This window comes from Euprymna scolopes, chromosome 1 (genome assembly GCF_053919585.1).
Source record: "Euprymna scolopes isolate OS-2025 chromosome 1, ASM5391958v1, whole genome shotgun sequence".
NCBI lineage: Eukaryota > Metazoa > Mollusca > Cephalopoda > Sepiida > Sepiolidae > Euprymna > Euprymna scolopes.
In genome coordinates, this window is record NC_136482.1 from 139,871,190 (window position 1) to 139,897,761 (window position 26,572).

The following is a 26,572-nucleotide window of genomic DNA, read 5'->3' on the forward strand; positions in this document are numbered from 1 at the left end:
GGTTTAGGAGAGATGTGGGGGCATTTTTATTTGGAGTCATACAAAATATCACACACTAATGACCTACAAGATCATCTTTGGTTTAAGAAGAACTGTAATATATGACCTTTTGCCTTTGAAACTTTAATTCAATACGAAAATTCACTTTCGAATTTCTAAGGAACACAATGTAATGTTAATTAATAATTTTTTAAAATTGTGTCCCTCCGAAATCCTAAAATGATCTTCAAACTCTTAAGCAACGAATAGATTGTAAGCTTGAATCAAAGTTTAAGCACAAAAGTGCTTAATTAATTTGTATGTCTATCGGAAAATATGAATTTTTGACTGTGCCACTGTTGTATCAAATAATAAATTCTTCTATAAATTAGTAATAAGAATTATTTTCTGGAACGTTTTCTTCGTCTGAGATTTGAGCGTTGAGTATTTGGAGTGTAGCTATCTGACCATTATATTTCATTCCAAAATATCTGTATCACCTGAAATATACAAAAACCAAATGTTGAATGGATTATAATACTACCATAGAATAATGATAATACTAGTTTATATAAAAAAAGAAATGGCATTCACGCACGCACGCACGCACGCACGCACACACACACACACACACACACACACACACACACACACACACACACACACACACACACACACACACACACACACACACACACACACACACACACACACACACACACACACACACACACACACACACACACACACACACACACACACACACACACACACACACACACACACACACACACACACACACACACACACACACACACACACACACACACACACACACACACACACACACACACACACACACACACACACACACACACACACACACACACACACACACACACACACACACACACACACACACACACACACACACACACACACACACACCTCTATATAATTAGAAAACTCTGTGGATCGTCCGGGCTTACTTACTGGCATAATAAAAAAGATATATAGGTTTTTCTTTGTATTAACAAATTGAAAACTGCGAGTGAAATTTACGTAGTATTTCGTTTTTTTTTTTATTAATACAAAAAGATATAATCGAAATATGTAGCGTTCTACGATCGATGATCGAGCGATTCTATCTTTAAAAAAGGGATGACAGATGAATTTATATATATATAGGTTATCTGTTGTGCAATGTTATTTTAGTTTTTATTTTTTTTCTATATATACACGTACATATACATACATACACACACGCATATAGACATGCACACAAATACATATGTATACATACATATATACATATGCCCGCATACACATTTAATCCTTTTGGGAATCTTCAGTGCAGAGTGTCACGATTAACACCAGTCGATAGAGTCAAACCCGGCAACACAAGCTATCTCTGGCTTGATTAGCAAGGACCGTATCCATTCGGCTACCATTAACCGCGTGAAATAACATTGAAATTAAACATTTTATTTTTTAAATGTTTTTTACGTCAGTCAGAGTGATCTAATCATTATATGATGATCTATGCATACGAGCTAAATTGACCGACTTGATTCAACTGAAAATGCTCAACGATAAGAAACGAGTTTCTTAAAGGGGCTGACATAATTATTTATTATAATAATTAAATACCTACAGATACTAGTGTTTCAACTGAAAGTACTCAACTCATATATATATATATATATATATATATATATATATATATATATATATATATATATATATATATATGTATATATATATATATATATATATATATAAAATTCCCCAAAACCTCTAACCTTGATGGAGGAGAGACTAAAACTGGCTGCTATGTTTTCAAATGATCTTAAATAACAGCAGGGGGAGACTTGATTCCAAATATTCCTAATATGTTATATCTCCCCTTTTTGGTTCTCATACATAAAATAAATTTCACAGTATATATGGATTATTTGATACTGGAAATATTCATAATCGTACCCTATTTTCAAAAGAAGGGAGGTATAACATATGAGAAATATTTGGAATCAAGTTTCTTCTTGCTGTTATTTCAGATCATTTGAAACCATAGAAGCAAGTTTTAATCTCCTCTTCATCAAGGCCAGAAGTTTTGGGGATAAGAGAATAGTCTGTTTACATTGAAAGAAATTATTGGCTGAAGGTGAAATTGTCAAACTGAAATTATCAGTTTGACAATTTCACCTTCAAATTATATATGAAGTAATTCACCAGTCTGCATTCTAAAATAATTATTTCATTTTTGTTCTATACATTTTTTATTTACCAAAGATAGATAGATAGATAGATAGATAGATAGATAGAGAGAGAGAGAGAGAGAGAGAGAGAGAGAGAGGGGGGGAAGGGAGAGAGAGAGAGAAAGAGAGCATCTGAACCAAAAGGAAAGAATAAGAGTACTTATGCTATTAAACAGTAACATCTATCTAGAAGAGGCATTCTGAATCGAAACAAGAATTATAAATACCTCGGTCTACAAGGATTTCTCTACAATTGATCGAGAACAGCAAAGATAGAGTATAGTATCAGAAGAAATAATACGTTTTTTTTTATTGATAATGTTATTTTACTTACTTTTTTTAATTGCTGTTTCACTCCAAATAAGACACTTGGATGTAAGGGGCTGCTATTTGAGACAAAATTTGCAGGGATAATGTGTAGGGAGTTGAGCAGCAAAAAGTCTGTTCACATTGCACGTGAACTTCTGCATGTCAGTAAAGTCGGGAAAGCAAGATCCCAGAAGGGAATTCCAAAGTCTAGCAGTTTAAAGGAAGAAACTATTTGAGTTCAAGGTTTCCCAACATCTAAGGATGGTTACAGCATAGGATAGGGGTGGCATTTTGCTGCTTGTTGGGTTAGTTGGGGTTATTTACAACGAGTGGGGTACAAGCGCTTAAAGTTCATTGGAGCAACGTCTATTAAAATACTAGTAAAATAGGCATAGGGACGCAATATTTCGTTGATGGAACATAGCCTGGAGCTTAGTTAACAGTGCAGAACTTATTAGGTTGGCGATTCTTTTTTGAACTTTGAAAATTTTTACTAAATGACCGTTCATAATTTGGTTTGTATTGTATGTTGCTGAAATAACTACACATAAAAATAACTCTTTAGATGACATTGATTTGTGAGAATTTTAACTTACACTTTTTATTGTCTTTATGTTGTTTTTTTCTTTTTTTGACATCTGTCTTCACACAATACCTTATCATAACCACGGCATTGACAGACAGTGCATTCATCTTGCATTGTAATTGATTCCAGTTTCATCATTTTCTTACCATTAAAGTAGCACACATTGTTCCTGTCTATGAAAGGATGAGAAAAATAAATTTATTGCTATTGAGATTTGAAATAAAAAACTATACTACCATTACAATCTGAAATAAGAGAGACGTTCCAAAAGTAAGGCCTCCTATTTTTTTGATGATGATGATGACGACTGAACTTATCTAAAAGTTTCATTTCTTTGTTGCAGATATTGACGGTGTGAGATTCTAAGAAAGCAATGCCTGTAATGCATGTGCATCAGAGGCAGAGATGCATCATTGAATTTTTCCATGCAGAAAAATGGAACTGATCACATTCATTGGCACCTGTTGAACGTTGCTTAAGCTGATGCAGTTGATGTCAAGGAATGGGTTCGTTGATTTCAGAGTTGTGAGTGACAAGGGACACCTGGACTTTTATGACCAAGGCAGCAAAAGAAACTTGCAAAAGCGCATTGAGAATAATGATGACTGTAGAAAAATAAATCTGGAGCACAAAAGGTTGCTCGTTTTAATGGCACCACTCCCGTCTTCCTAGTTCTTCAACATTTTAGTGTTTAGTTAAAAAATAGGAGGCATTACGTTTGGAACAACCCTTGTATAATACTCTTCCTTTTTGTATGAGTGTGTGGGGGAGATAGTGTAGTATCTGTTCTGTTGTCATGAAGCCATTCTCTCAAGCATTACTGCCTTCTTTGAAGAGGATACAGTGTAGTATATTTTTAGTGATGAGATGATTCCAATATTTTTCCTGATTCCGATACAATTACTGATTCCATATTAAATCCCGATTCTGATACAATTATCAATTCTGATTCTGATTCTTTATAAGTTTCTAAATATTTAACAATAGAGTTGCTGTTTTTTTCCCGATATCTATAAAAATACATGGTAAATGTGCAAATATTTTTGCAGACTTAAAATACACTTGTGGGGATAATCTATAAATTTTAATTTTACTCGTAGTTTAAAATCAATAAATATTTATTATTTTATCATTACTACCAGTAGTGGAAGAATTTGTTTTAAACAAAATCAAATAAAAAAAGACTATTAAAAGAATTGTCTTGGCATTGGAAAAAAGACGCAATTTTTCCAATATCCCCAAAAGTTCTGATTTTTCAAACTCCGATTCCAATTAATCGTCCCAACACTAATATTTTTGTTCGTCATGATACTATCCTTCCAGGTAGCAACGTTGTAGTTGAATGACTCATGTTCTTTATTCCTTCTACGAAGAAGCAAAGAAAGGCAAAACTTCAAAAAACGTACAAACAAAACCAACTCACATGACAAAAAGATATAGAGAGAAAAAAAAAGAGTTAAATATGATTGATGTCTGTGAAAAGCTTGTTTCATTAAAATGAATCATTACTCACCAGATACACAATATTTTCCGTCTTCAACAGTGCAGCAATTTTGTTCTGTAATGAAATGCATTTGTTAATCATTTTATGTTGTTCAATACTGATTAAGTGAATCATTCACTCACATCATTTAATGGAAAAAGCAATATTAGCACTCATTAGAATAATATGCACATATAGTCAATTAGCGTTTATTCAACGTTCTCAACTTCCGTCGTTCAAACCCTTTGGATTGTCTCATGTCTGAGCCCGAAGTATGCATTTATTAGTTATTAATTCCTTTCATTCTCGTGGTAATTGTTTGGTGGCTCAGAGGTAACGGTTTAGCAAATGGACACTAAGGTGGCTCTGTAGCTGGGTTCAAATCTTCTGTCCGGCAGGGGCTAAAAGAATAATTATTTAATATATATATATATATCTCCAGACAAGGAGCAAATAAAAAATACTTCAAGATCAAAAACTAGCCAACGATAAATATATTTTTCAATGCAGAGACTAATCCACAAAAGATACAGCTAATCAGCCACGTAAAAACTACAACAGAAGTAAAACAAAAAGATAGAACACTTTATGGAATCAAGAAAACTGAAACCGTATAATTATAAACTAACTCCACTCTCAAAAGAAAAAAAAATGTAGTGTCGGCATCAACTGACAGCACACCAAATAGTTGTGACGTGTCAAAGAGGATGGAAAAACTAAACCTTCACTGGATGAGTGAGACATTGGAGAGGTTTATTGCCACCCAAATTCTAGTGAAGTTGGTGCTAGTGAAAAATTGATGGTCAATGGCTATTGCAATAAGGCAAATTCATTTGGAAAAGTTATTGAAAAAAGTGAACAGTACAAGAAATCTGGGGAGACTTGTTGTCACCTACACTCTGGGAAACACAACAGGTTGTTCACAGAGGAAATCTTTGATGCTGGCCTGTGTGAAAACTACTAGTGACTACTACTACTACTACTACTACAATATAATAATAATAATAATACTAATAATACATCTTTTGTGATCGGAAGGTCACATTAAAAAAAAATGGGTGTGGAACGTACTAACGTATGTATAAACAAATGTACAAGCATGGCTAATCTAAAATGATCTTTAAAAAATAGCATTCTTACCTGGAGAACATTCCCTTTGATATTGGCATTTAATAACTTCGGTTGGGAGACGTTTCATAGGACAGAATGGTGTTTCTGTCAAGAAATACAATTAAAAGAAAATTAATAATTTTTAATATAAACGTAGGTGAAGTTATACTTTTATTAAATATGACATTTGTTTGCACAAACATTTATTTATGAAAATCAGATATCTATAGTAACAAATGGTCCAAATAACCCATTCATTCAAAACACGGTAGTGTTTGAAAATATGATTAAGTGCTAGTTTTAGTCATTTAGAACTGTTTTAAAGCTTCACCACTTACTCATTTTTCGACCAAACTTCAAAAAATTATTACAGTTTAGAGATCACATTCTCAGCTATATTGTGAAAAATACATTTTCAATTTTCGTTCAGTAAAACAAAAGTTATGATGAATTTAGTGGTGTTCAAAATCGTAAAAAAAAAAACGTAAGGAGGTAAGTGGCGTTTTTATGACTGGTTTCCATAGCAACCACGTTGCTTCAGTGTCTAGTGTTGCTACTAATTCACTGCTGTCGCGAAAAGAGAAGTAACAAGTGAAACAGACAGAATGAAAGAATGAAAGGGAGATAATTAGGGGGGGTTTATTGAAGTAGATGAGTGCTGTACATTGTATGTGTATGTCAATATGTTTATGAGGGCAGAAAAATAAGACAAAAATTGAACAAAAGAACAAGTGAATTTATTGAAAGCCTGGAAAAATCATGGATTGCAATAGAAAAATATGAGCATGAAAAGTAATATGGTTAAGCTTAAACATGGAAAAGTAAAGGACTAGTTGTTAAAACTGGAAAAAAAGGACAAGATATTCTAGTAAAAAATATAATAAATTTATAACTTAAATTTTTTTAAAATTCAATTTAACATTATATAATTAATTCTTAATGCTGCAATATTTTAAGCTATAAATTTATTATATTTTTTACTAGAACATCTTGTCCTTTACTTTTCTATGTTTAAGCTTTACCATATTACTTTTCATGCTCGCATTTTTTATTATAATATATAGATAGATAAAATAGATAGATAGATAAATATACTTTCATGTATACACATATAATATTATAAAGTAGTATAATATATTGTATATAGATTTTCAGTGTTTACTTCAATAGAGCTCAGTATAGCTTTGTGGTAAAGTATGAAAATATATTTATGGCAATTAAGCTATACAGAGACATCCACGTTTCAGCTCCACAGAAAATCATCACACTAAGTGCACAGATTTTTTTTGTTATTGTTGGTTTTTATATATCCACGTGGTGTTTAGTCTCGCTAACTAACCAATCAGATTTGTTGTTATTTCTCTCCCACGAATTATTGTTAATGGCTGGGCTTCTCTCAAACAAAGACACGGCTAACCTTTTTCTTTTATTTGACTTAATCAAAATCTTCTTGACACAATTCATATTACTATTACCACTACTATTATTGTTAATATTAAAAGCAATCATTTATAAACTCCAAAATTGAATTGCTGAATTGCACCAAATTTGCCTTGAATCATCATTGGCCAAAAGTCTACTACTACTACTACTACTACTACTACTACTACTACTACTAGCAGTAGTAATAATAACATTAATAATAATATCAATAATAATAGCTGAAATGTTATAAAATTTCATGAGTGCGGAAACCAAGCTACAGAGTCAAATAACTTTGATCAATCACAAATAAATTGAAATAGAATAAAAAATATCGAAAGAACATGAAACAAATCCAAGAGAACTGAAACTGCCTGATATCCGATAAACTAACGTTTTAAAAACTGGTAGCATCAGCCTTGATTGGTATCACACAAAATGCTCATAAAGTCAAGTGAGATGGAAAGATCAAGGCACTAGTGCATCATCTAGATCTCCACTGCAAGAACACTGCAGTCTTGGAAAGACTTAATACCACTTAAATTTTAGAGAAAGCCAACAGTCATTATCAATGAAACATCACTGGTTAGCGGCTGTTGTGATAATATAAAGTGATTTACAATCATTATAGAAAAAGATGCAGAGTGTTTGAAATCTGGGAAAACATATCACTCAGATTCAAATGCTACAGATGTAAAACACAAAGGAGTATCACATGGAATCATCAAATTTCTCATCTATTTTATTGTTGATTCTTATTATGCTATTACTACCCCTTTACATGCTTGTCTTTATTAGCCTCTCATTAACATTCAATTTTCTCAAAGCTCACTTGACTATTTCCCTTGGAACCCGATCAAATGTTTTTTCTAGATCAACAAAGATAAAGTAAAACCTTTTCTTCTTTTTAAGACCCTCTCCATCAACTTTTTGCGGTTGACCTGCTATAAATCTAGCATCTATAGGACCTTTACTAAGCATTGAACCAAACTGCAAGGCATCAATGTCTACATTTTCTCTAATTTTCTGCTCAAGGATTCTCTAAACATTTTCATGATATGCTCTAATAGCTTAAAACCTTTATAGAAAACCTTTCAGTTGCCATAACCGTACTCTTGAAATAACTCACAATCACACTAATGTTCCAGTCCTCTGGTATTTGGTTTTCTATATGATAGAATTTTGTAGTGATTTTACACAACCGTATGCTCTTACTAAAACTAACCAGTTTAGGAGACGGGAAACAGTATTTTTACTGCGACACCATCTCTTAGCTGATTAGCAAACAAAGTTAAGAGTTTCGACCCACCTTGTTTCTACTCCCTAAGTAGGTTTATTTAAGAGATTTCCTTCTCTTAAGCAAGCTGCTAATCAAAGTTTAAAAATTACTCGGCCTAAACAGTTAAAAGCTGCTACTCAGGATTTTGTTAGAGTTTGCTCCCTTAGCTTTTGCCTTTCTGAAGGCATCTGCAATATTACTGTGCTTATTTGACCATTGTTTTATGGACACCAGGGCGTATCTATATTCATGCACAAGTGAGCCCACGTGCCACACGTTTGGGGGCCAACCACTTCTGAGTCATTTGCAATTCAGTCTGAGCTTAGTTCATGCGTCTCGGTACAAAGAACCAATGCATAGAACTTGCTGATGGATAGAATAGACAGGGTATGGAGAAAGTCCTAATTTGTTTATTTCGTTTAATGGCATAATTAACCCTTTTCTGATAATTAAATGCAGAATTCCGTTATTTTGTCGAAAGATGTTATACTTCGAGTTCTCGATATCGTCAAATATTTATTCATAGTGATTGCTTGAACTATTTATTCATAATGAAGAGTCCTCAGGGGGTGGCAGCAAAAAAGATTCTTAACTTCCTTAAAACTTCCAAAATCAACGGTTTACAACCAGATGCAATTTCATGTCATTCACAATGCAGATTGTATTTAATTTATAGATGGTTCAACCTCTGTGAATTCATTACTTCTGTACTTTCTGTTGACATAATTTCTTGTAAGTTACCTTTAGTTTGTGTTATATTTTCAGGTCCTTTGTTTTATATGAAACAAACCATTTTTGATTCCACAGTTTTTAAAGTTCCTAAATTGAGCCCAACACATATTTCTAAATGAGAAAGACAGAAACAAATGAACTTATAGATAAAAAAAAAATCCTAAAACTAAGATATACAATTAGAATTTAAGGACCCATCTACTTTTCCTATATTTTTAACTTCTGGGGCTTAATAAGAGAAGAGAGACAAAAAAAAATTTTTTGTCACCACACAGCAGTACGACTGCGGCAACTGTCAAGTCAAGTGGACAATAAACGTAAACTGAATGTCTCTTTCAAAACGACCCAACATAATCCCAAACAACTACGTCGAAATGACCAAACATAATCCCAAACAACTCCATCGAAACGACACGATACCAGAACAACCTCAGCAGGCACTCGCTGAATGACTTGGCTTTTTATAGCCCTTGGACGAACCCATTTTCGCTGGAGGTAGATCAGACTAAAACAATGACACACCATTCTTGAGTGCTTCTTCACATGCTCGTCACATGATTGGAGTATTAACACAATTTACATAACTGGCTATACACAGGCTTCCTAGGCACCTTTGATAAAGAGGCAATGGAATTTTAGTATTGCACCTGTCTACATTCTGGAAATTGAGAAATAATAATATTAAGTGACACAAGAAAATTATCCACACTTGTCAGAATACCATATAGTGTCTTAATGTCGTATTTTGAATCCTTTTCTGCAGTTTTCCTCTGTGCTATTACCCCCCCCGTATTATCACAGCTTTCTAAAATATAAAAAATTCTTATTTCTAAATGTATAAAATCATTTTTGCATAACAAACCTACTTTCTTTGAATTCATGATCACCCCATAAGCATTCGTCGTCACTACATAAAATATTTTCATGTCCGGCGCATTCACAAAATGTACAATTGTCCGCAAGGTTTATGCTGTCTCCTATCCTCAGTCTCAAGTTTCCATATGTACACACATTTTTGTTCTCTGAAATCAAATTGATAAGAAAATTAATGCACAACTGAACGCATCAGTGATAAATGTAAAAGTGTTTGTTCTACAGTAATTTTATACAGCATGTTAACATAAACTATTTTAGTGAATATCCAACATAGTTCATTTAATGCAAAATTTAAAAAAATAAATATATTTTGCATTTAACAGGAAGTACGATTTTTAGATTTTGACGTGCATCTTTATAAGCAGCTGTGCATCTTGACCTTGTTGTACTCCGATTACAACTCTACATTTCCTGTAACAAAATCGGATGTTGGCCTTTTAACAACTGAAGAGCATGTGATAACGATGGGCACAATTTCGTCTCTTTCTGAACTTATCTTTCTTTGCACAGACAAATGGGGTGTCATTGAGACGTCACTGACAAACTGTATAAACGTGACACATTTTATTCCACACAAAAGTCAGTTAACAGTTCATCATATTGTTGCTGTTAGTCAATATGGTGATCTGTCACGACGACAACCAACCAGCAATAGCAGCAGCAGCAATAAATACTGACCCATTTAGTGGCGATCTACAACAACTAGAACTAACACCCTTATTCCGGCACTCTATAACTAGTAGCAGTAATGTCATCTCCATCAACGCAGTAACAGCCATCATCATCAATAGTTCCTACTCTATTTCCAACACTGTGAGAATTTAATCTTACATAACCCGATACCTCAGTGCCAGAAGTAACCCAACAAAGAAACAGGACTTACCTCCTCAATAGAAATAAATTCCATCCATTCTGGTTTAGCTTACAAAATAAGGGCGGACTGATTTTGTTGGCAAGAAGCCAAGTAGTTGAATCTTTCGATCAGATTTGTTAGTTGGATTCAAGATCAAATCTTATGGACAGTTCAGAAAGAAAAATACGAATAAAAAACACAGTTCGATAATTAATTATCGGTTTTACAATTTCCATTAATTGGAATAATAATTTTAGGTGGTTAATTTTTACCAACTCAAGAGAGTTCATACTTGAATTTGTCGTCAATCACATAGTTTGACTAGACGATTTAAAGGACATTTAATTATGTCCACTGATACAAAGACCCATTTCTTTGAGTTGTCGACGCCTTGATGTCTTCCTGGCAACTGGTTTCTTAGAAATAACACAATAAGACAGGACCGCTGATTGGTCTCCATCAAACCTTTTACTGGAAAACAAGTTTTGGCGGTATTTTGAATTCTGACAACACAGCAGCAGCTCTGTTCTTAGTTCCTTTGTTACATACCAATAAGTATAGACAGATCCTTTCACCAGTCAGCTACAAATCTGTGCCTTAAACTGCCAGGAAGTTAGACAAATTGAGTTGGAGGGAAAACGATTGCCGAAGATCGATCTGTATATTCAGGATGATGCAACTCCAAACACCTGCACTGCTATTACCATGGCTTCAAGTTGGAATTATATGGATACTAGCAAAGTCCCGACCTTAATATTTGACCTTGACTTGAAAAATAGTGTGCGCCATCCCTAGGTTGGAGACCATCATCATATCAGGTTTGATCATGATCGGTCCAGTATCTTATGCTGTAGAAGTGTTGTTGATGATTTACATCAATGGGTTAGCATTAGATGGTAATTCTACTTCCATAGTTTCTTCCCCAGAACTGCTAGACTTTGGAACTCCCTTCCGGGATTCTGCTTCCCCATCTGTATTGATATGCAGAAGTTCAAGAGTAATGTGAACAGACATCTTGCTACTCATAATACCGTCACAACTTAAGTCCCCGATAGTAGCCCCCTACTTCAAAGTTGCACTGTGCCTTGTTTGGGGTGAAAATTGAATTAAAAAATAAAAATAAAAAATAACAGACAGCGAGGGTGTTTTAGTGACAACCGGCCACCAAAGTGATATCTACATCCACAGATCCTTTACAATCCAACAAACAAATGGTGTTCTTTCTTCCATTCTGAGCTAAAAGCAATCAAGAAATCTTGACTGATGAATGTGTATCAAGGGTACGGCGAGTCAGTGATAGCTTTTCTGTTTTGTAAAGGCTTAAAGCAACTCAATGATGCATTTCATCATCGATTGAAGATGAGCTAGGCATCCTGATCTTGATTCAAGGCTCAGTAATATTGGGTGTCAAGTCACTTTTACATAATATCTTAGTCACTGTGGTGTCTTTAGTAATGAGACGGCAGATGAAAAGGCTAAAGAAGGGATAAAAAAGATCAATCAGAAGGCCGATATACTTACAGCAAAAGTGGTGATTACCCTGGCAACAAAATCATCTCCATGAAAGCATGAATTAAGCAGGAGGATCTACTAGAAAACTGAACTGATTAACTTAGCAGTCTCTCACAAGACAGCAACAAGTCAGCCTTAGTCGACTAAGAAGTGGTCATCACCCAGATCTCAAATACTGACTGGAAAAGATCAGAAGTGTATTAGTGTAAGTGTGCAGAGTGGGAGAGGAGATAGCAGAACACGTTGTCTGTGACTGCTCTTGGATCCATCATCTGTTGCAACGAATGGATATGAGAAAAGTGGATCTCCATTTCTTACTTAGATGTCTATCAACCAGCTGTAGGACCTCTCTAAATCATCATCATCGTTGTCGCCGTCGCCGTCGCCGTCGTCGTCGTCATCATCATCATCATCATTAGCAGCAGCAGCAACAGCAACAATGATAGCAGAAGCCACAAAACAATTTGTATAAATGCTAATAAATTCTGATTGATTAATTTTTAGGTACTAGTGCATTTTATGAACTGGAAGTCGGTACTGGTGCAAATTATGCACTGGAAATGTCGTAAATGTCTGGTATAGTCGAGCCAGAAACTTATCAAATTACTGATCAGGCTCTAGAAGTGTAAGCCATTTTGAGTTTCAGAACAGTTTCAGATGGTTCGCTGTTACACACAAGTCCTGGTAGGTGACTTGTTTGTAGTAGACAGTTCCACAGAACAAAATATTCTTACAGAAAACGATAACAGAAGACGACTTTTGATAAATTGGTAGAAAAGAAAAATTAACTTTTTTAATTTTAATCAATCATAACAAGGGACAACACGACAATGAATTTAACCAACTAGAATTTAACTAGAATAAATATTGCAGACACTAGAGCAAGTCCTAAACCCTAACCTATAACCCTAACCCTAAAATAAACCCTAACCTATAACCCTAACCCTAAAATAAACCCTAACCTATAACCCTAACCCTAAAATAAACCCTAACCTTAACCCAAAAATAAAACCTTAACCCAAAAATAAAATCATACCTCTAAATCTCACCCCAAAATATAACCCCAACCCTAACCCAGAAAACAAAACCCTAACTCCTATTCCCCCCTCAAAAAAAAAAAAAAATAAATAAATAAAAATAAAATAACCCCTATTCCCCCCTCAAAAAAAAAAAATAAATAAATAAAAAAAAAAATAAATTAAAATAACTCCTATTCCCCCCTCAAAAAAAAAAAAAAAATAACTAAAAAATAAAAATAACTCCTATTCCCCCCTCAAAAGAAAAATAAATAAATAAATAAAAATAAAATAACTCCTATTCCCCCCTCAAAAAAAAATAAAAAATAAAAATAAGAACAACCGGTGCGTAAGGTGCAATAGTATGTATTTATTTACACAAAATAAAATCAATATTTATTCATGATTTGCTTATGGTTTGTTGTTATATTATTAGTTTTCTAGTTTTTTTTAATTGTTATTAATATCCGATAAATGTTATTTTCTCCTAGCGTTTTGTAATTTGATTGGGTTTTCTAGCGTTTTTAAGATTTGAGCAATGCTTGGAATATTCCGGCGGTTGCCGTCAGATGCTGGCCAAACCCGGGCAGACATTTACGAGAAATCCAGTTCATAATGTGCAACAGGACCGACTAGCACCAATTTATGTCTTCAACCAATCATAAAGAGTTACTCTAAAAGCCGAGTACCTGTTTTGTACCAGGTAAGCAATAACTCAAAGGCAGTTAGGCAGTCAGCTCAAAACTTCCACACAATATTCAAATCCTCACCAGATGTTTCCATAACAATGCTATTACTACCAAACTCTTATGTGAACAAACTACATGCACGTAAAGCCTTTAAATCTCTCATTCTCGTTTAAATTAACAAATATTGAGTCTCTCTTTTTCTTCACGGAGACACCACTCTTTTACTTTTTTTTAAACCGAACTTACAAATAAATTCTAATTAATATTTCTGTGAATTGTCTTTGTCATTTATTAGGTGTGTCAGAATTTTTGGGGAATTTTTGACACCCCTAACACAAAACTGCGAATAAAATATAAAAAAAACTCGTAATTTCTCATTTTAAAGTGGGTTGTTTATTTTCTTTATGGAATATACTTCCAAAATAAACTATTAAAGTCGTTTAAAAAATAATAGAAATATTATTTTTTATTTAAAATAAAACAGTGTTTACAAAGTGATTGCGCGCGTCCATGCAGCCATGTTTTTTACATAATGAAATCAATTGAATTTTACGAGTTAAATTTTTTTCAATTTTTAAACTTTAAAAATCTATCCAAATTTTTCTATTGGTTCAATTTTTACAGTATTTTTCAAGTTCAATGTGAAATTTTATGCTCTTTCCAATAAACCGAATATAATATTCTAGGCAAGCGTTTTTTTTTTTAAATTCCCCCCCCCCATTTTGAAATGTCTATTCAAATGAAAATAATTAATTTTCTCACCTCAAATTTATATATCACAAATTGAAGATAAAAGATCAATAAATAAAATAAGCTAATTTAAAACAAAAAAAGAGCACTTATTTTTATAAACCACGCTGATTTTTTTGTTTTTTTTTTAAGTGAAACCTTATAAATTTGTTATATTGTCTAGAAAATTTCGTTGAATTACGATAATTTTTTCTATTTCATTCAATGTTTTTTTTAGATATTAAAAAAATTAACTCCATAAAGAAGAAAGAAAATATATTAAATCAAAAACTCATGTATTTCTTTGAGAAAAAAAAAATTGTCGAGTGTTTTTTTTTTTAAAGGCAAAAATTGATAAGTAAAATTTGATTATTTTTCATCTATGGTGACACATATTTCTTCACGCACAAGGCTAGATGGTTAATGCGTATGTGTTGCTTTTACGCCCTTCTATCCATCTGTATTTCAAAACAGGAAGAAACACAGCTTTGGCTCTTCGCTAACACCGGTTAATGCTTACATAATGGCAGTCTTTTCAAATAGTTGTTTTAAAAAATTCTTTTATTTAAAAAGTACATGGAATATAAAATATAAATATGGGCAAATTCTTATAAATGAAGAATAGAAGCACCCATTGATTAGTATTTTATATAGGTAAGTGATTTTTTTAAATTTATATATACTTATTATTTTTAGATTAAGTTAAAATTCGTTGAATTTTGTGAAATCTTTCTTAAAGAAAACCGATTTTAAAAAAATACTGTATATTTTTCGATAGAACCATTTATTATTTTAAAGTTTGGTCTTTGCTCCTTTTATTGAAAAATAAATAGGGTTTAAATTACATTATTCATATTGTTATAAGCTTCGAAAGATAGGGAGTCTATTTAATCACTCCTTTTTTAATGGCGAATTCTGACACTCCTAGTCACGCATTGATATATCGTTTTTCCTCTACAATATAAACATTAGCTTTTAATGATTTTCATTTTTAATGATTTTTAATGATCCTCTATGCTTACTTTTAATGATTTTTAATAATTCTACAATCTAAGCATTAGCGTTTAATGATTTTTAATAATTCTACAATCTAAGCATTAGCGTTTAATGATTTTTAATAATTCTACAATCTAAGCATTAGCGTTTAATGATTTTTACAGTAAAAAACAATCATTATTTTTCGAATAGATGTTGTATGAGAGATTGTCCACTTACTTGACACACAAACATTCTCGGTTGCATATTTGCAACATTGTTGATCTGAAAGAAGACAATGCAAAAAGAAACGATTTTATAGAAAGTCGAATACAGAAATGAAAAACTTAAACGAACAGGATAAAAAATCTAAACATGTTCAGCTAATACTGTATAAAATGAACTGCATTTGATAAGGAGAGCATTAGCGACCTTTTGCTAGATTGGTACAAGTGTGAAACGAAAAATTAAACAATGATATTTACCTTTAATACAGGATACAAATATGCAAGTTGACGAGTGCCCAATTTAATAAGTCAGTTAATTGTAAGTAAATACATGCCATTTGGTCCCACAAACTTCTTGGATCCTTGCATAGATATAACTGATTCACGTCACATAACCTATATCTTAAAGTTTTGCATTGTCCATCCTATTCGACTACATATTGATCAGGTACTGAATTAAAAGGATCAGTTTAAAATTGAATTTTCTCTCAACCAAGCAAACTATTTTATAATGCCGGAATAGCTTGTAGTTTGTAGCAATAATTTTCGCTGTTATAGCATCATAAAAGTTCACTTTACAATAAGGTTTACTAACAAATATGCATCTATAGAAGTAAAACGGGACCAGACTTTTATGTCCACAGCGTGCTAGTTATTATTGCAAAGACAATTTAAATAAGATGTCAACTTTGCTTTGATTATATTTTCCAGCGTGGCACTTGAGAGAGAGAGCAGACACAACAGAGCGCAGACATACTTATGACAGCAGCAGCAGCAGCAGCTGTATGTAAATGACCAAGCCATGTGCGAGGTAAAGCAAGGAAGAAGGAAAGCAAAAGATTATAAAAAAAAGAAAAGTGTGGTCGAGAAGGACAGAGATAAACGTGTTATACATGTGGTCTGACAGCAACAGGAAAAGATGTGTCCTAAACATGACTCAACAAAGACAGAGTACTACGTGTTTGACACGGCAGAGTTTTGTTAAGCACATTGGAGTATGAGAAGACTTTTGAACAAGAGACAAGGTGTTATTTTAGAAAGTATCTGTGAATAAATGTCTGTTGTTTCACAGAAATAAAATAAACAAGTCAATTTCTTTTCTTGTCTTTGTTTCCTTGTGACTGTCTCCAGATGAAGTACCGAGTGTTAACATGTAACGACTACATTATATAGATATTAGAGACCTATGTGACTCACCTCAAATTCATGATACAAACCATTTTACGATAATAGAAAACTATTATTTCTCAACAAATCACATAAAGAACAGAATAATTCATTTTAATGAATTTTTCAGCATTTATCCAATAATGCAAATTTTTAAATTTATCATCATAATGATTTTCAAATTTAAGTTTTGTGCCAGATTAGCACATATGTGCAATAATGCTTTTTGTTTTCAAAATATGTTATTACTAGATAAAAATTTTCATTGAAGGGACAGAAAATAAAACTATGAATGATCTCCAGATTGTTGGGTTTTCCTCTAAGATCCACTAACAAGCTTGGGCCATTCCCAGTTGGGAGTTTGGATGCAAGTAGCGCTGCCAAATAATCCATTATTTATTTATTAGTACTTTTTTTTTTTTTTTTTACAAAAAGGTCACCACTTACCAAGGCCCGGAGGCCACTTGAGGATAAGGTTTGATGTGTGTATGGTAGTCATTTGGACAATAGCGGACTAATCGTTAGTCATGGAAAGTTGGTATGATTAGATTATTTAAGAGGATAGTTCCACAAAGACTTGTTTACATTCGACTTGAAAACGACAATATTGTAGTCAACTGGAAAGTAGACCAGCAGAACAGAGTTTCACAGGTGAGCAGTTCTAGGAAAGAAGCTTTGCTCATGGAATCCACGTTAAGGTTTAGGTACTGATAAAGAGTGAGGGGAATTTTTGATAGTGATTTTGGCTAGACGAGTGTTTTCTGAGAAAGATTGGCAAGGGGGGGGTATAGATTGGAGGTCAGACGAGCACTTGCTATGACAATAACGATAGAGTAGAGACAAGCTCGCAACGTATCTCCTGTGTTAAGCACAGTAATACCTTCAATGGACATAATTAGGTTTGACAAAAAGGAATTTATATTTTATAAATCTTCAAAATACGAAGTACTAAATAAATTAGCAGTGCAAGCATTTATTCATGAAAAACTAACTTTTTGTTTTATTGGTACTTATGCATCTATGTTACCGTGCTGAAATAATAACGTTATTATTTAGAAAGCCATTCTTAACTTAGGGAGGGGAGGGCATTTTGTAACTATTCTGTACTTTCACTTAACAATTTAATTAAGATAAATATCGTAAAAATTCAATTTAACTCGAAAATACTATAAAAAAATAGCACAGTAACATATGTGCATAAGCACTGTTTTATTTATAGAAAGCTATGTACGTTCCTCCAGCTCTTCTAAGCACTAGCCTAATTTAACAATTATGAAACAATAGTGAAATATTAGTTTGCATAGTGTCAATGTCCTCTTAAAGATTTTTTTCACTGGTTTATCTTTGTTCTGCTGTTATCTTTACACATTTTTCTGAAGTGTTCTTATCGACACTCGATAATGTTTTTTCTGGTTTTATATCCAATGTATTTTATGGCACATGTTTTAGTGTTACATATTCAAATCTATATTTATATCTACCAACATTTCTAAAGGTTTTTCTAGTACTTTAAGACGGGGTTAATTTTCTTGAGAGATGGTAAAAAAAGTGATTCTTTATTTGGACGACCGTAACAAGCTTGATCTTCATAAATGTGAAGAGTTTACATTTCTAGTGTGTAGATTGCAGGTTCGAATTGTTAAAGAAGTGAAGACCTGCAGGAAATGAAATATTTCTATTGGTTATTATTAGTTTGCGATGTATACGTGTATATGATGCTATCGCTTGAGCGGAGCCTTAAAGATCATCAATATAGATAAATGTCTCATCAGTGTGGCTAGCACAATGATATTCAACCCCTAGGCCAAGTGAAGTGAGACTGCTGCTTGCCAACTAATTGCTGTAATTAATGGTATTATATTAATAGTATTATTTCTAATACGGATCCTGATTACGTTAGCCATTCATCCACTAGTATATATAAGGATACATGCATACATAGTGACAAAAGTATGAAAATTTCTGAACGTCCTGCACATATTAAGATCTTTGCATAACCTACCTGTCTACTCAGTAACCTAGCAATGGTATCTGTATAAATAAAGTTATGAAACTACTTCACTGTATGTTTTTCTGTGTTGTAGTTTTAATAATTACACTTCAAATTATTATTTTGGATTTACTATTTGTCGTACTTACTATTTGTTGTACTTTCTCGGTGTTGCTCAGGATGCACTAAGGTCATTTTAGTTTTTAACTTTTTTCTATTTACACATTTTTAAACTTAAGGTAAATAACTGTTATATATATATATATATATATATTTTACAAACGAGTCATCACTTATCAAGGTCCGGAAGCCACTCGAGGATAGAGGTTAATGAGTGTACAGTGGTTAAGGGGAACATGTTGTAGTCATATTTAATAGTGGAAAATTTGATAAATTGGATTACTTAAGGGAATGGCTCATCAAGAATTAATTTACATTGGACTTGAAGGCAACCATATTGTAGTCAGTTGGAAAGCAGGAAAACGAAACAGAGTTCCACAGGTGTGCAGTTCTAAGAAAGAGGCTTTGTTCACGGAATCTACGTTTAGGTTTTGGGGAAAATTATTGATAGTGGTTTCAGCTAGACGAGCGTTTTTCATAAAAGTCAGGGCAGGAGGGACCATAGATTGGAGTTCAGATGAGCACTTGCCATGAAAATAACGATAAAGCAGAGACAGGCTCGCAACGTCTCTTCTATGAGAAAGAGGTTGCAGGGAAGAGAAAAGGGTATCCCCCACTAGGCTACAAAGTCTATTTTGCACTCTGTCAAGACAGGATAAATTGCCTCTGGTAGCTCCTGCCCAGATGTGGCAACAATACTCCATCCTTGGACGTACTTGGCTCTTATACAGGTAGAGAATTGCATCAGCAGTGAGGTATCTACTAGAGCAGTAGAACAATCCCACCATTTTCCAACAGCCTTGGCGACGGATTTGATGTACAGTGCTGGCAAAAAGAAAGTCCGCACTTGTACTTTTTTCAAAAACTGCAAATTTAAGTTAAATTTAATGTCTTTTGTTTGCTGCCTATGTACATGTTCCATCTCAGATCAGGAGTAAGAAGTTTGTCAAAACATGGAGCCTCCCTAAAACAAGAGTCATTCATTTTGATTGATTACAGATAGGGATCAGAGTGTTGATGTTGGAAAAATAGAAGCTTGGTTAATTTAAAAGTTATCTCTCTTACTGATTCATATTTTTAGGTGATTATTTAAAAAAATATTTCATATTAGCAGTCGTGTGGGTCTGACTAAGTAATTTTTAAAGTAAGTTGTAGCCAAGTACATTTTTATATTGCCAATAACATAGTACAGCAATAACAAATAAAAATTGGCTAGTTAAAAGAATTTTTTTTTGCTTTATTTGACTTCCAATGAGAGATATTGTCACTGAAACTTACTGTGATCAAGGACAGAAGTAAATAGATGTGCAGCTAGATTTTTGTTTACATTACATTTAAATCTATGCATATTGGTATGAACACGGGAAACAGGAAGCAGAGAAGGAATTTTGAATGTAAACGTTCTAAGTAAAGAAACTATTTGACTTGAAAGTTATTTGGCATCTTTGCACGTCTAGTGAAGGGGTGAGATTTTGTTGCTAGTCGGGTTGTTTGTAAGTATTTACGTTAGCAAGTACAAGCTCATCGAAGCACATTTTGTAGAATTACTTGTCAAATAATCACACAATACAACATTCTAGTGATGGGGAAGAGGTTGGACCTTGGTAAAGCATGGAATATATAAAGTTAGATATTCTATTTTGCATCTTGTTAAAAAAAAGGGATGCACCAGCCAGGATATGGCAACAATCCTCCATGCATGGCCAAATGGTAGCTTTATAAATGTATCAAATATTAGCGGATACGAGAAATTTTCTAGTAAAGGGAATCCACTGTCATTGCAGCAGACTTGGCAGTATCTTCATATATATTTTTTCCAATTCCTGTTGTCTGTGAATATTAAATGGATTAGTTTGAACAATTTTCTTGCAGAAAAGATGTTATCAACTATGGCCATCGTTGGTTGCAAAGGTTCCTTATAATTATTAAAAGAAAGAACTTTGTCTCGGTAACATTAAATGTATTCATCCATATTGAACCTAATTTTACTACAAGTTGAAGGTTATTTTTTAAGGATTTCACCATTGTTGTGAAAATGTACATAGATGATCGATTTGCTTGTGTATCATAAATAAAGCATGGTGTCATCAGCAAAAATACCTATTTCAGACACAATTGCATCAAAGAGATCGTTTATGACGATCCAGAATAATAAAAATTCAGGTACCGACCCCTGGTCACCCAGATCTTTCTTTTAGCTAAGAAGGATCTGATTATATTAAATTACCATTAATACTGCACAAATTTATTTTGATGAGAAGATACCTTGAATATATTGAGTGTTACTGCCCTATGTCCATCTGCCTTATCCAGTACATGGTATATGCGATAAACAGCAGGCAGTCTGCAGTCGAACGAGATTGCCTAAATCCATAGTGTTGGTTAGATAGAAGTTTAGCTGTTCTGTTTTCACCTGATTATTTCGATTATTGATTACACTGATTTACAAAAATAACTTTTTGGTCTGAGGCAAGAATATGGATAGTGTTTTTTGGGGTGTGCTAAGTTGTTTTTTTGGGTGTGCTAAATTCAAACTTATAATAGTTTTGCTCTTTCACCTCTAGTTTTTTGGCTTTTAAATAGTCTCATTTTAGTATAAACAGAGAATATATGCGCATATTTCAAGAGTTGCAGCAACTTATAACAGCTAAATCAGGATATATAAAGAACACTGATTGGATCAATATACTTGGATGACACAATTACACAATTCATAGCACCAAAAACAGTCAAAAGTGTGTTTTCTTAGAAGGTCTGGTGTATTTTGCCTCCAGGATGTCATGCAAGAGCATCCAGCAGAAGTCTCCCATCATGCCAGGATTACATTTACCTTGATAGTTGCTCTCCATCTTCATAATGTCTTAGTGGAATCTTTGTCCACTCACTGCTCCAATGTTTGGTGGAAAGAAGTTGAGGTGGGAATGAAGAAAATGAATCTTGAGTGAAATTCGGCACCTCATATCTGCGTAAAACTTTAGCAACTTCTCAATACAGGCTTGGTAATCTGGTAATCTGTTACCAAGGAAGACACTATAGACTGACTTGAATGCTTCCCATGCTCTCAATTCCTTTAAGTTAAACAGCTCCTCAAAATCAGTATCCCTCAGCACTTCTCGGATCTGAGGTGTGACAAAGATGCCCTCTTTGAGCTTAACAGCACTAAGACCTGAGAACACAGTAGACAAGTGTTGGAAGGCAGCACCATTTTTGTCCAATGCCTTCACGAATTTCTTCATCAAACTAAGCTTGATGTGAAGAGGAAGAAGAAGCACCTTATTCATGCCCACCAGAGGATTCTCCTTGAGGCTGTGTTTGCCAGGAACAAAAGTGCTTCTAGATCCCCAGTCTTTCTGCTTGCAATGCTGGAATACAGAGACAGAGAAAACAACAATACTTTGTGAAACCTGCTTGCATACTCATAAGAAGACCAATGACCTTGGGGTCCCCACACAGACTCCATTGGTATCCGCTTCTAAAAGAAGCTCCATATTGTCATAGGACTCCTTTAGATGGACAGAGTGTGCAATGAGAATGCTGGGATATTTATTTCTGTTGTGCAGAAGAAGACCCTTGAAACTTCGTTTAAAAGAGTATAGACACCAGTCTGAAGGATTATATGGCAAACCAAGGGACGTCAACAAGCCAGGTATGTTTGTGCAGTAGCACAACTTGTTTTCTATGTTGAAAAAGAAAGCAAGGTCTTTGTTCCGATTCCTGCAACTGGTGATCCTTACATCTTCCTGGACTAGGTTCCACTGTTTAAGCCGAAAAGCCAAGAGCTCTAACTGCTGTTTTGACAAATACAAATCACGAGCAAGATCATTCAGGTCTTCTTGCGTGATCCAGTGTGACTTGTTGCCACTTGTTCCTGAATATGTAGACTCAATATCTTCCAAAGATATTGACTCGGCAAAAAGAAGATCCTTATTTACTGGAAGTGTGGGTACAGGAAGATCATCTGAATAGGGAACGTGTCTTATAGCAGATCGAAGGTTGGGATATTTGATCTTTTTTCTATAAGATGCATATAAACCAGTTATATTAGCTAAACAAAAATAACAATCATCTGCATGGTTTCCTGGCTCTCTCCAAACCATCGGGACTGCAAAGTTGAAAGCCGCTTTCTTTCCATTAAACCATGCAGTTACTCCATTGTAGTAGGGTTTACAACAGATGTGTGGAGCCCAAGATTTGTCCTGATCACCAATTTTACAGTAAAAATAGTGAAAGTAGGCGGTTCTAAGGAGGGAAGTGATGGTTCAATGCTGTGCAACTGTTGTGAAGTCCCCATACACGTAGAAGAAAGAATTGGCCTTGTTGAGGCATCCTCGACGTTGTGACGTGCTTGAAGCCATTGGAGAATCTGAAAATATAACAAAGTAAAACTAAATCAAATGCAAGGCAATACAATGTGCATTTGAACAACCCATAGTTGAGAGACACCAACCTTCTGCGCTGCCTGTGAGACAACCTTTTCCAATGATTGCCAGAGCACTTCTGAGTTTGTTGCCTTAACTGCTAAAATCTGCCTTGATACACACACACACACACACACACACACACACACACACACACACACACACACACACACACACACACACACACACACACATATATATAATGTAATGCTATCACTTACATTTAGTACATAATAGCTAAAATATAAACCATAAGACTCACAATATTAGATTTAACTCTGAATTCATATACATCTTTATGTACCACATATGCATAAAATGCACACTATGCATATCTAAAAAACTAGAGGTGATGAGTGAAAACGGGTTTCAAATTTGAATTCAGCCCAAATTAGGTAAAAACGGGTATTTTTGTGCTTGCCTCAATTTCTTTGTAAACCAGTGTTATCGATACTTATCAAAGACATTCTGATACAAAACTTCTCTAAGAACACTGCCAGGCACATAAAGCACCTTTCATAAAAATCGACCCAGCCGTTTTCGAGTTCATAGGGAACTCTCTCTCTCTCACACACACACACACATACACACACACACACACATAGACAAAGTACCTTTTACATAATAGTAGAGATGCAATAGCATAAAATAAAGTAAAACACAGAAAGAACATTTTTGAAAAATCCCATTTAAAAAGAATGATTTCATTTATATATGAAATCCATCAAAGTGCATTTCAACTTTCTATTTTCTAAATTTCGTAAAAGTTCACCAGCATTTTACAAAATTTCGACTGAGATGATTTCGTTGAGTGGGGGATATATTTTGATAATAACAATAAAATAACATAGAATACACGGTGCAGGAAAACAAAGAGTTCCCAATTCAGTCCTGAACAACTAGAAGTATTCTTGTTAATTACATAATAAATCCATGAATTTGCATAGGAAGAACATTCTACATAAATTTGCAATTTTTACCTCTTTTACAATCACTTGAATTGTTGCATGTATAATTCGCAAAACGAGGCTGCACAATTGGACATTTTGCAATCGATAGTACTGAAAAGATGAAAAAAATATTACAGCTAACAAATAAAAAATAGAGCAAAGACAAACACAAGAAAATATTCAATTTAAATTATCATTTTAAAAATAGTAATTAATCAGGATGCAATTATAAGATCAGTTCATTATAGTGAGACTTCTGTTTCATTTGGGATGGCATTATGATATCACTCCATAATCATATTTATTTTTTAGCCTTATTTGAGGTGATATAATGAGATCATTCTGTAATGATATTGATACTTCAGTTTTATATCATATGTAAAATGGTCTTGATGCTTTGGTTTTATTCAGCATATTACGAGGGGCGTGCAATAAGTAATGCCCCTGACCCACTTCCCATAGCAGTAGAGCAACGAAACTTGGCACAGTTATTAGTCTTTCTTTATATAGGAACCATCCAGAGTTATGCATTTCTCCTATCGTTTGATGCAGCTCTAGAGACTGTTTTTGTAGAACACCCCAGGTTGATCCTCCAATCACGACGTGACTTCAGAAATCAAGACTGCATCATCTAGGAAACGCTTTCCTTTCAAAAACAACTTCATGGCTGGGAAGAGGTGAAAGTCAGAGGGTGCAAGGTCAGGAGAGTAGGGAGGATGGGGGAGGATTTCTTAACCACACGCTCGTACTTCTGATCTGGCGACATGCGAGTTATGGACCGGAGCATTGTCCTGCAGGAGGAGGGTACCTTTGCTGATTTTGCCCCGCCTCTTGATTTTGATAGCTTCCCTTAATTTCCTCAAAAGTGAAGCATAATAGGCTCCTGTGATTGTAGTACCCTTTGCCAAGAAATCTGTCATCACTACTCCGTCCTGGTCCCAGAAGACTGTGAGCATGACCTTGCCAGCAGAGGGCTGCACCCTTGCCTTCTTTGGAGGTGGTGAGTCCAAGTGCTTCCACTGCATTGACTGGGCTTTGGTCTCTGGATCATAGTGATGGATCCAGGTTTCATCCTGTGTATTCAGTCTTTTGAAAAACTTTGACTCATCTTCTTGGCACATCTCCAAATTCATCCTTGAGCACTTGACGCGTTTTCGCTTCTGGAATGGTGTGAGCAACCTGGGAATTCATCTGGCAGACACCTTATGCATATGCAAATGGCCATGAATGATAGTTTCCACAGACCCTGTACTAATCTTGACACCTTGGGCTATTTGGCGAATAGTAATGCACCGATCTTCCAAAATGGCAGCCTCAACTTTACGGACAGATGCCTCATCAATGGCAGAAGGGGGGGGGCGGTCAGTTCTGGGAGCTGTTTCCACAGACTTCCGGCCATGTTTGAATTCACTATGCCAGCGTTTTACAAGGTCATATGATGGGGCATTATCACCATAAGTTTCTTTCATTTCATCAAAAGTCTCCTGTGGTGTGCGTCCTTTCGAATACAAAAACCGGATCACTGTTCGACATTCAACAGGCTCCATTCCACACCTGACTCAGTTCAAATACCTGTAAAACAGAAACCACAATTAGTTCAGAGCTGTAATTTGCCATATAACCCGTAGAGATATAAATCATTGAACACGCAAAATTTCATCTAGATCAGACAAATGGAAGGTGGCCAGGGGCATTACTTATTGCACGTCCCTCATATTTTTCCGTAAATGTGGAGATAAAAAAGAATAAAAGAAAAGAGTAAAAATTGACTGAAATAATAGACATTAAAACAAATAAAAAATTAACTTAATTTACGCTGAATGAGGGCCAAGAATATTTATTTTTGTTTATTTCTTTAGATTTTCGAAATAATTAAAAATTTTGACTTTTGT

The 26,572-nt window shown here is 34.3% G+C and overlaps 1 protein-coding gene across 1 annotated transcript in view; it reads right to left on the reverse strand.

The window, feature by feature from the left end:
- Nucleotides 1-342: 342 nt before the first annotated feature.
- Nucleotides 343-26,572, reverse strand: part of LOC145274611 (uncharacterized) — a 64,088-nt gene continuing 37,858 nt past the window's right edge. The window contains exons 5-11 of the mRNA XM_080127458.1: nucleotides 24,711-24,791; nucleotides 16,049-16,093; nucleotides 10,025-10,180; nucleotides 5,756-5,830; nucleotides 4,646-4,690; nucleotides 3,143-3,305; nucleotides 343-479 (exon numbers count right to left, since the gene is read on the reverse strand). Coding sequence (XP_079983584.1) covers nucleotides 3,157-3,305; nucleotides 4,646-4,690; nucleotides 5,756-5,830; nucleotides 10,025-10,180; nucleotides 16,049-16,093; nucleotides 24,711-24,791 — 551 coding nt within the window. The 3' untranslated portion in view covers nucleotides 343-479; nucleotides 3,143-3,156. The remainder of the gene's footprint in view (nucleotides 480-3,142; nucleotides 3,306-4,645; nucleotides 4,691-5,755; nucleotides 5,831-10,024; nucleotides 10,181-16,048; nucleotides 16,094-24,710; nucleotides 24,792-26,572) is intronic.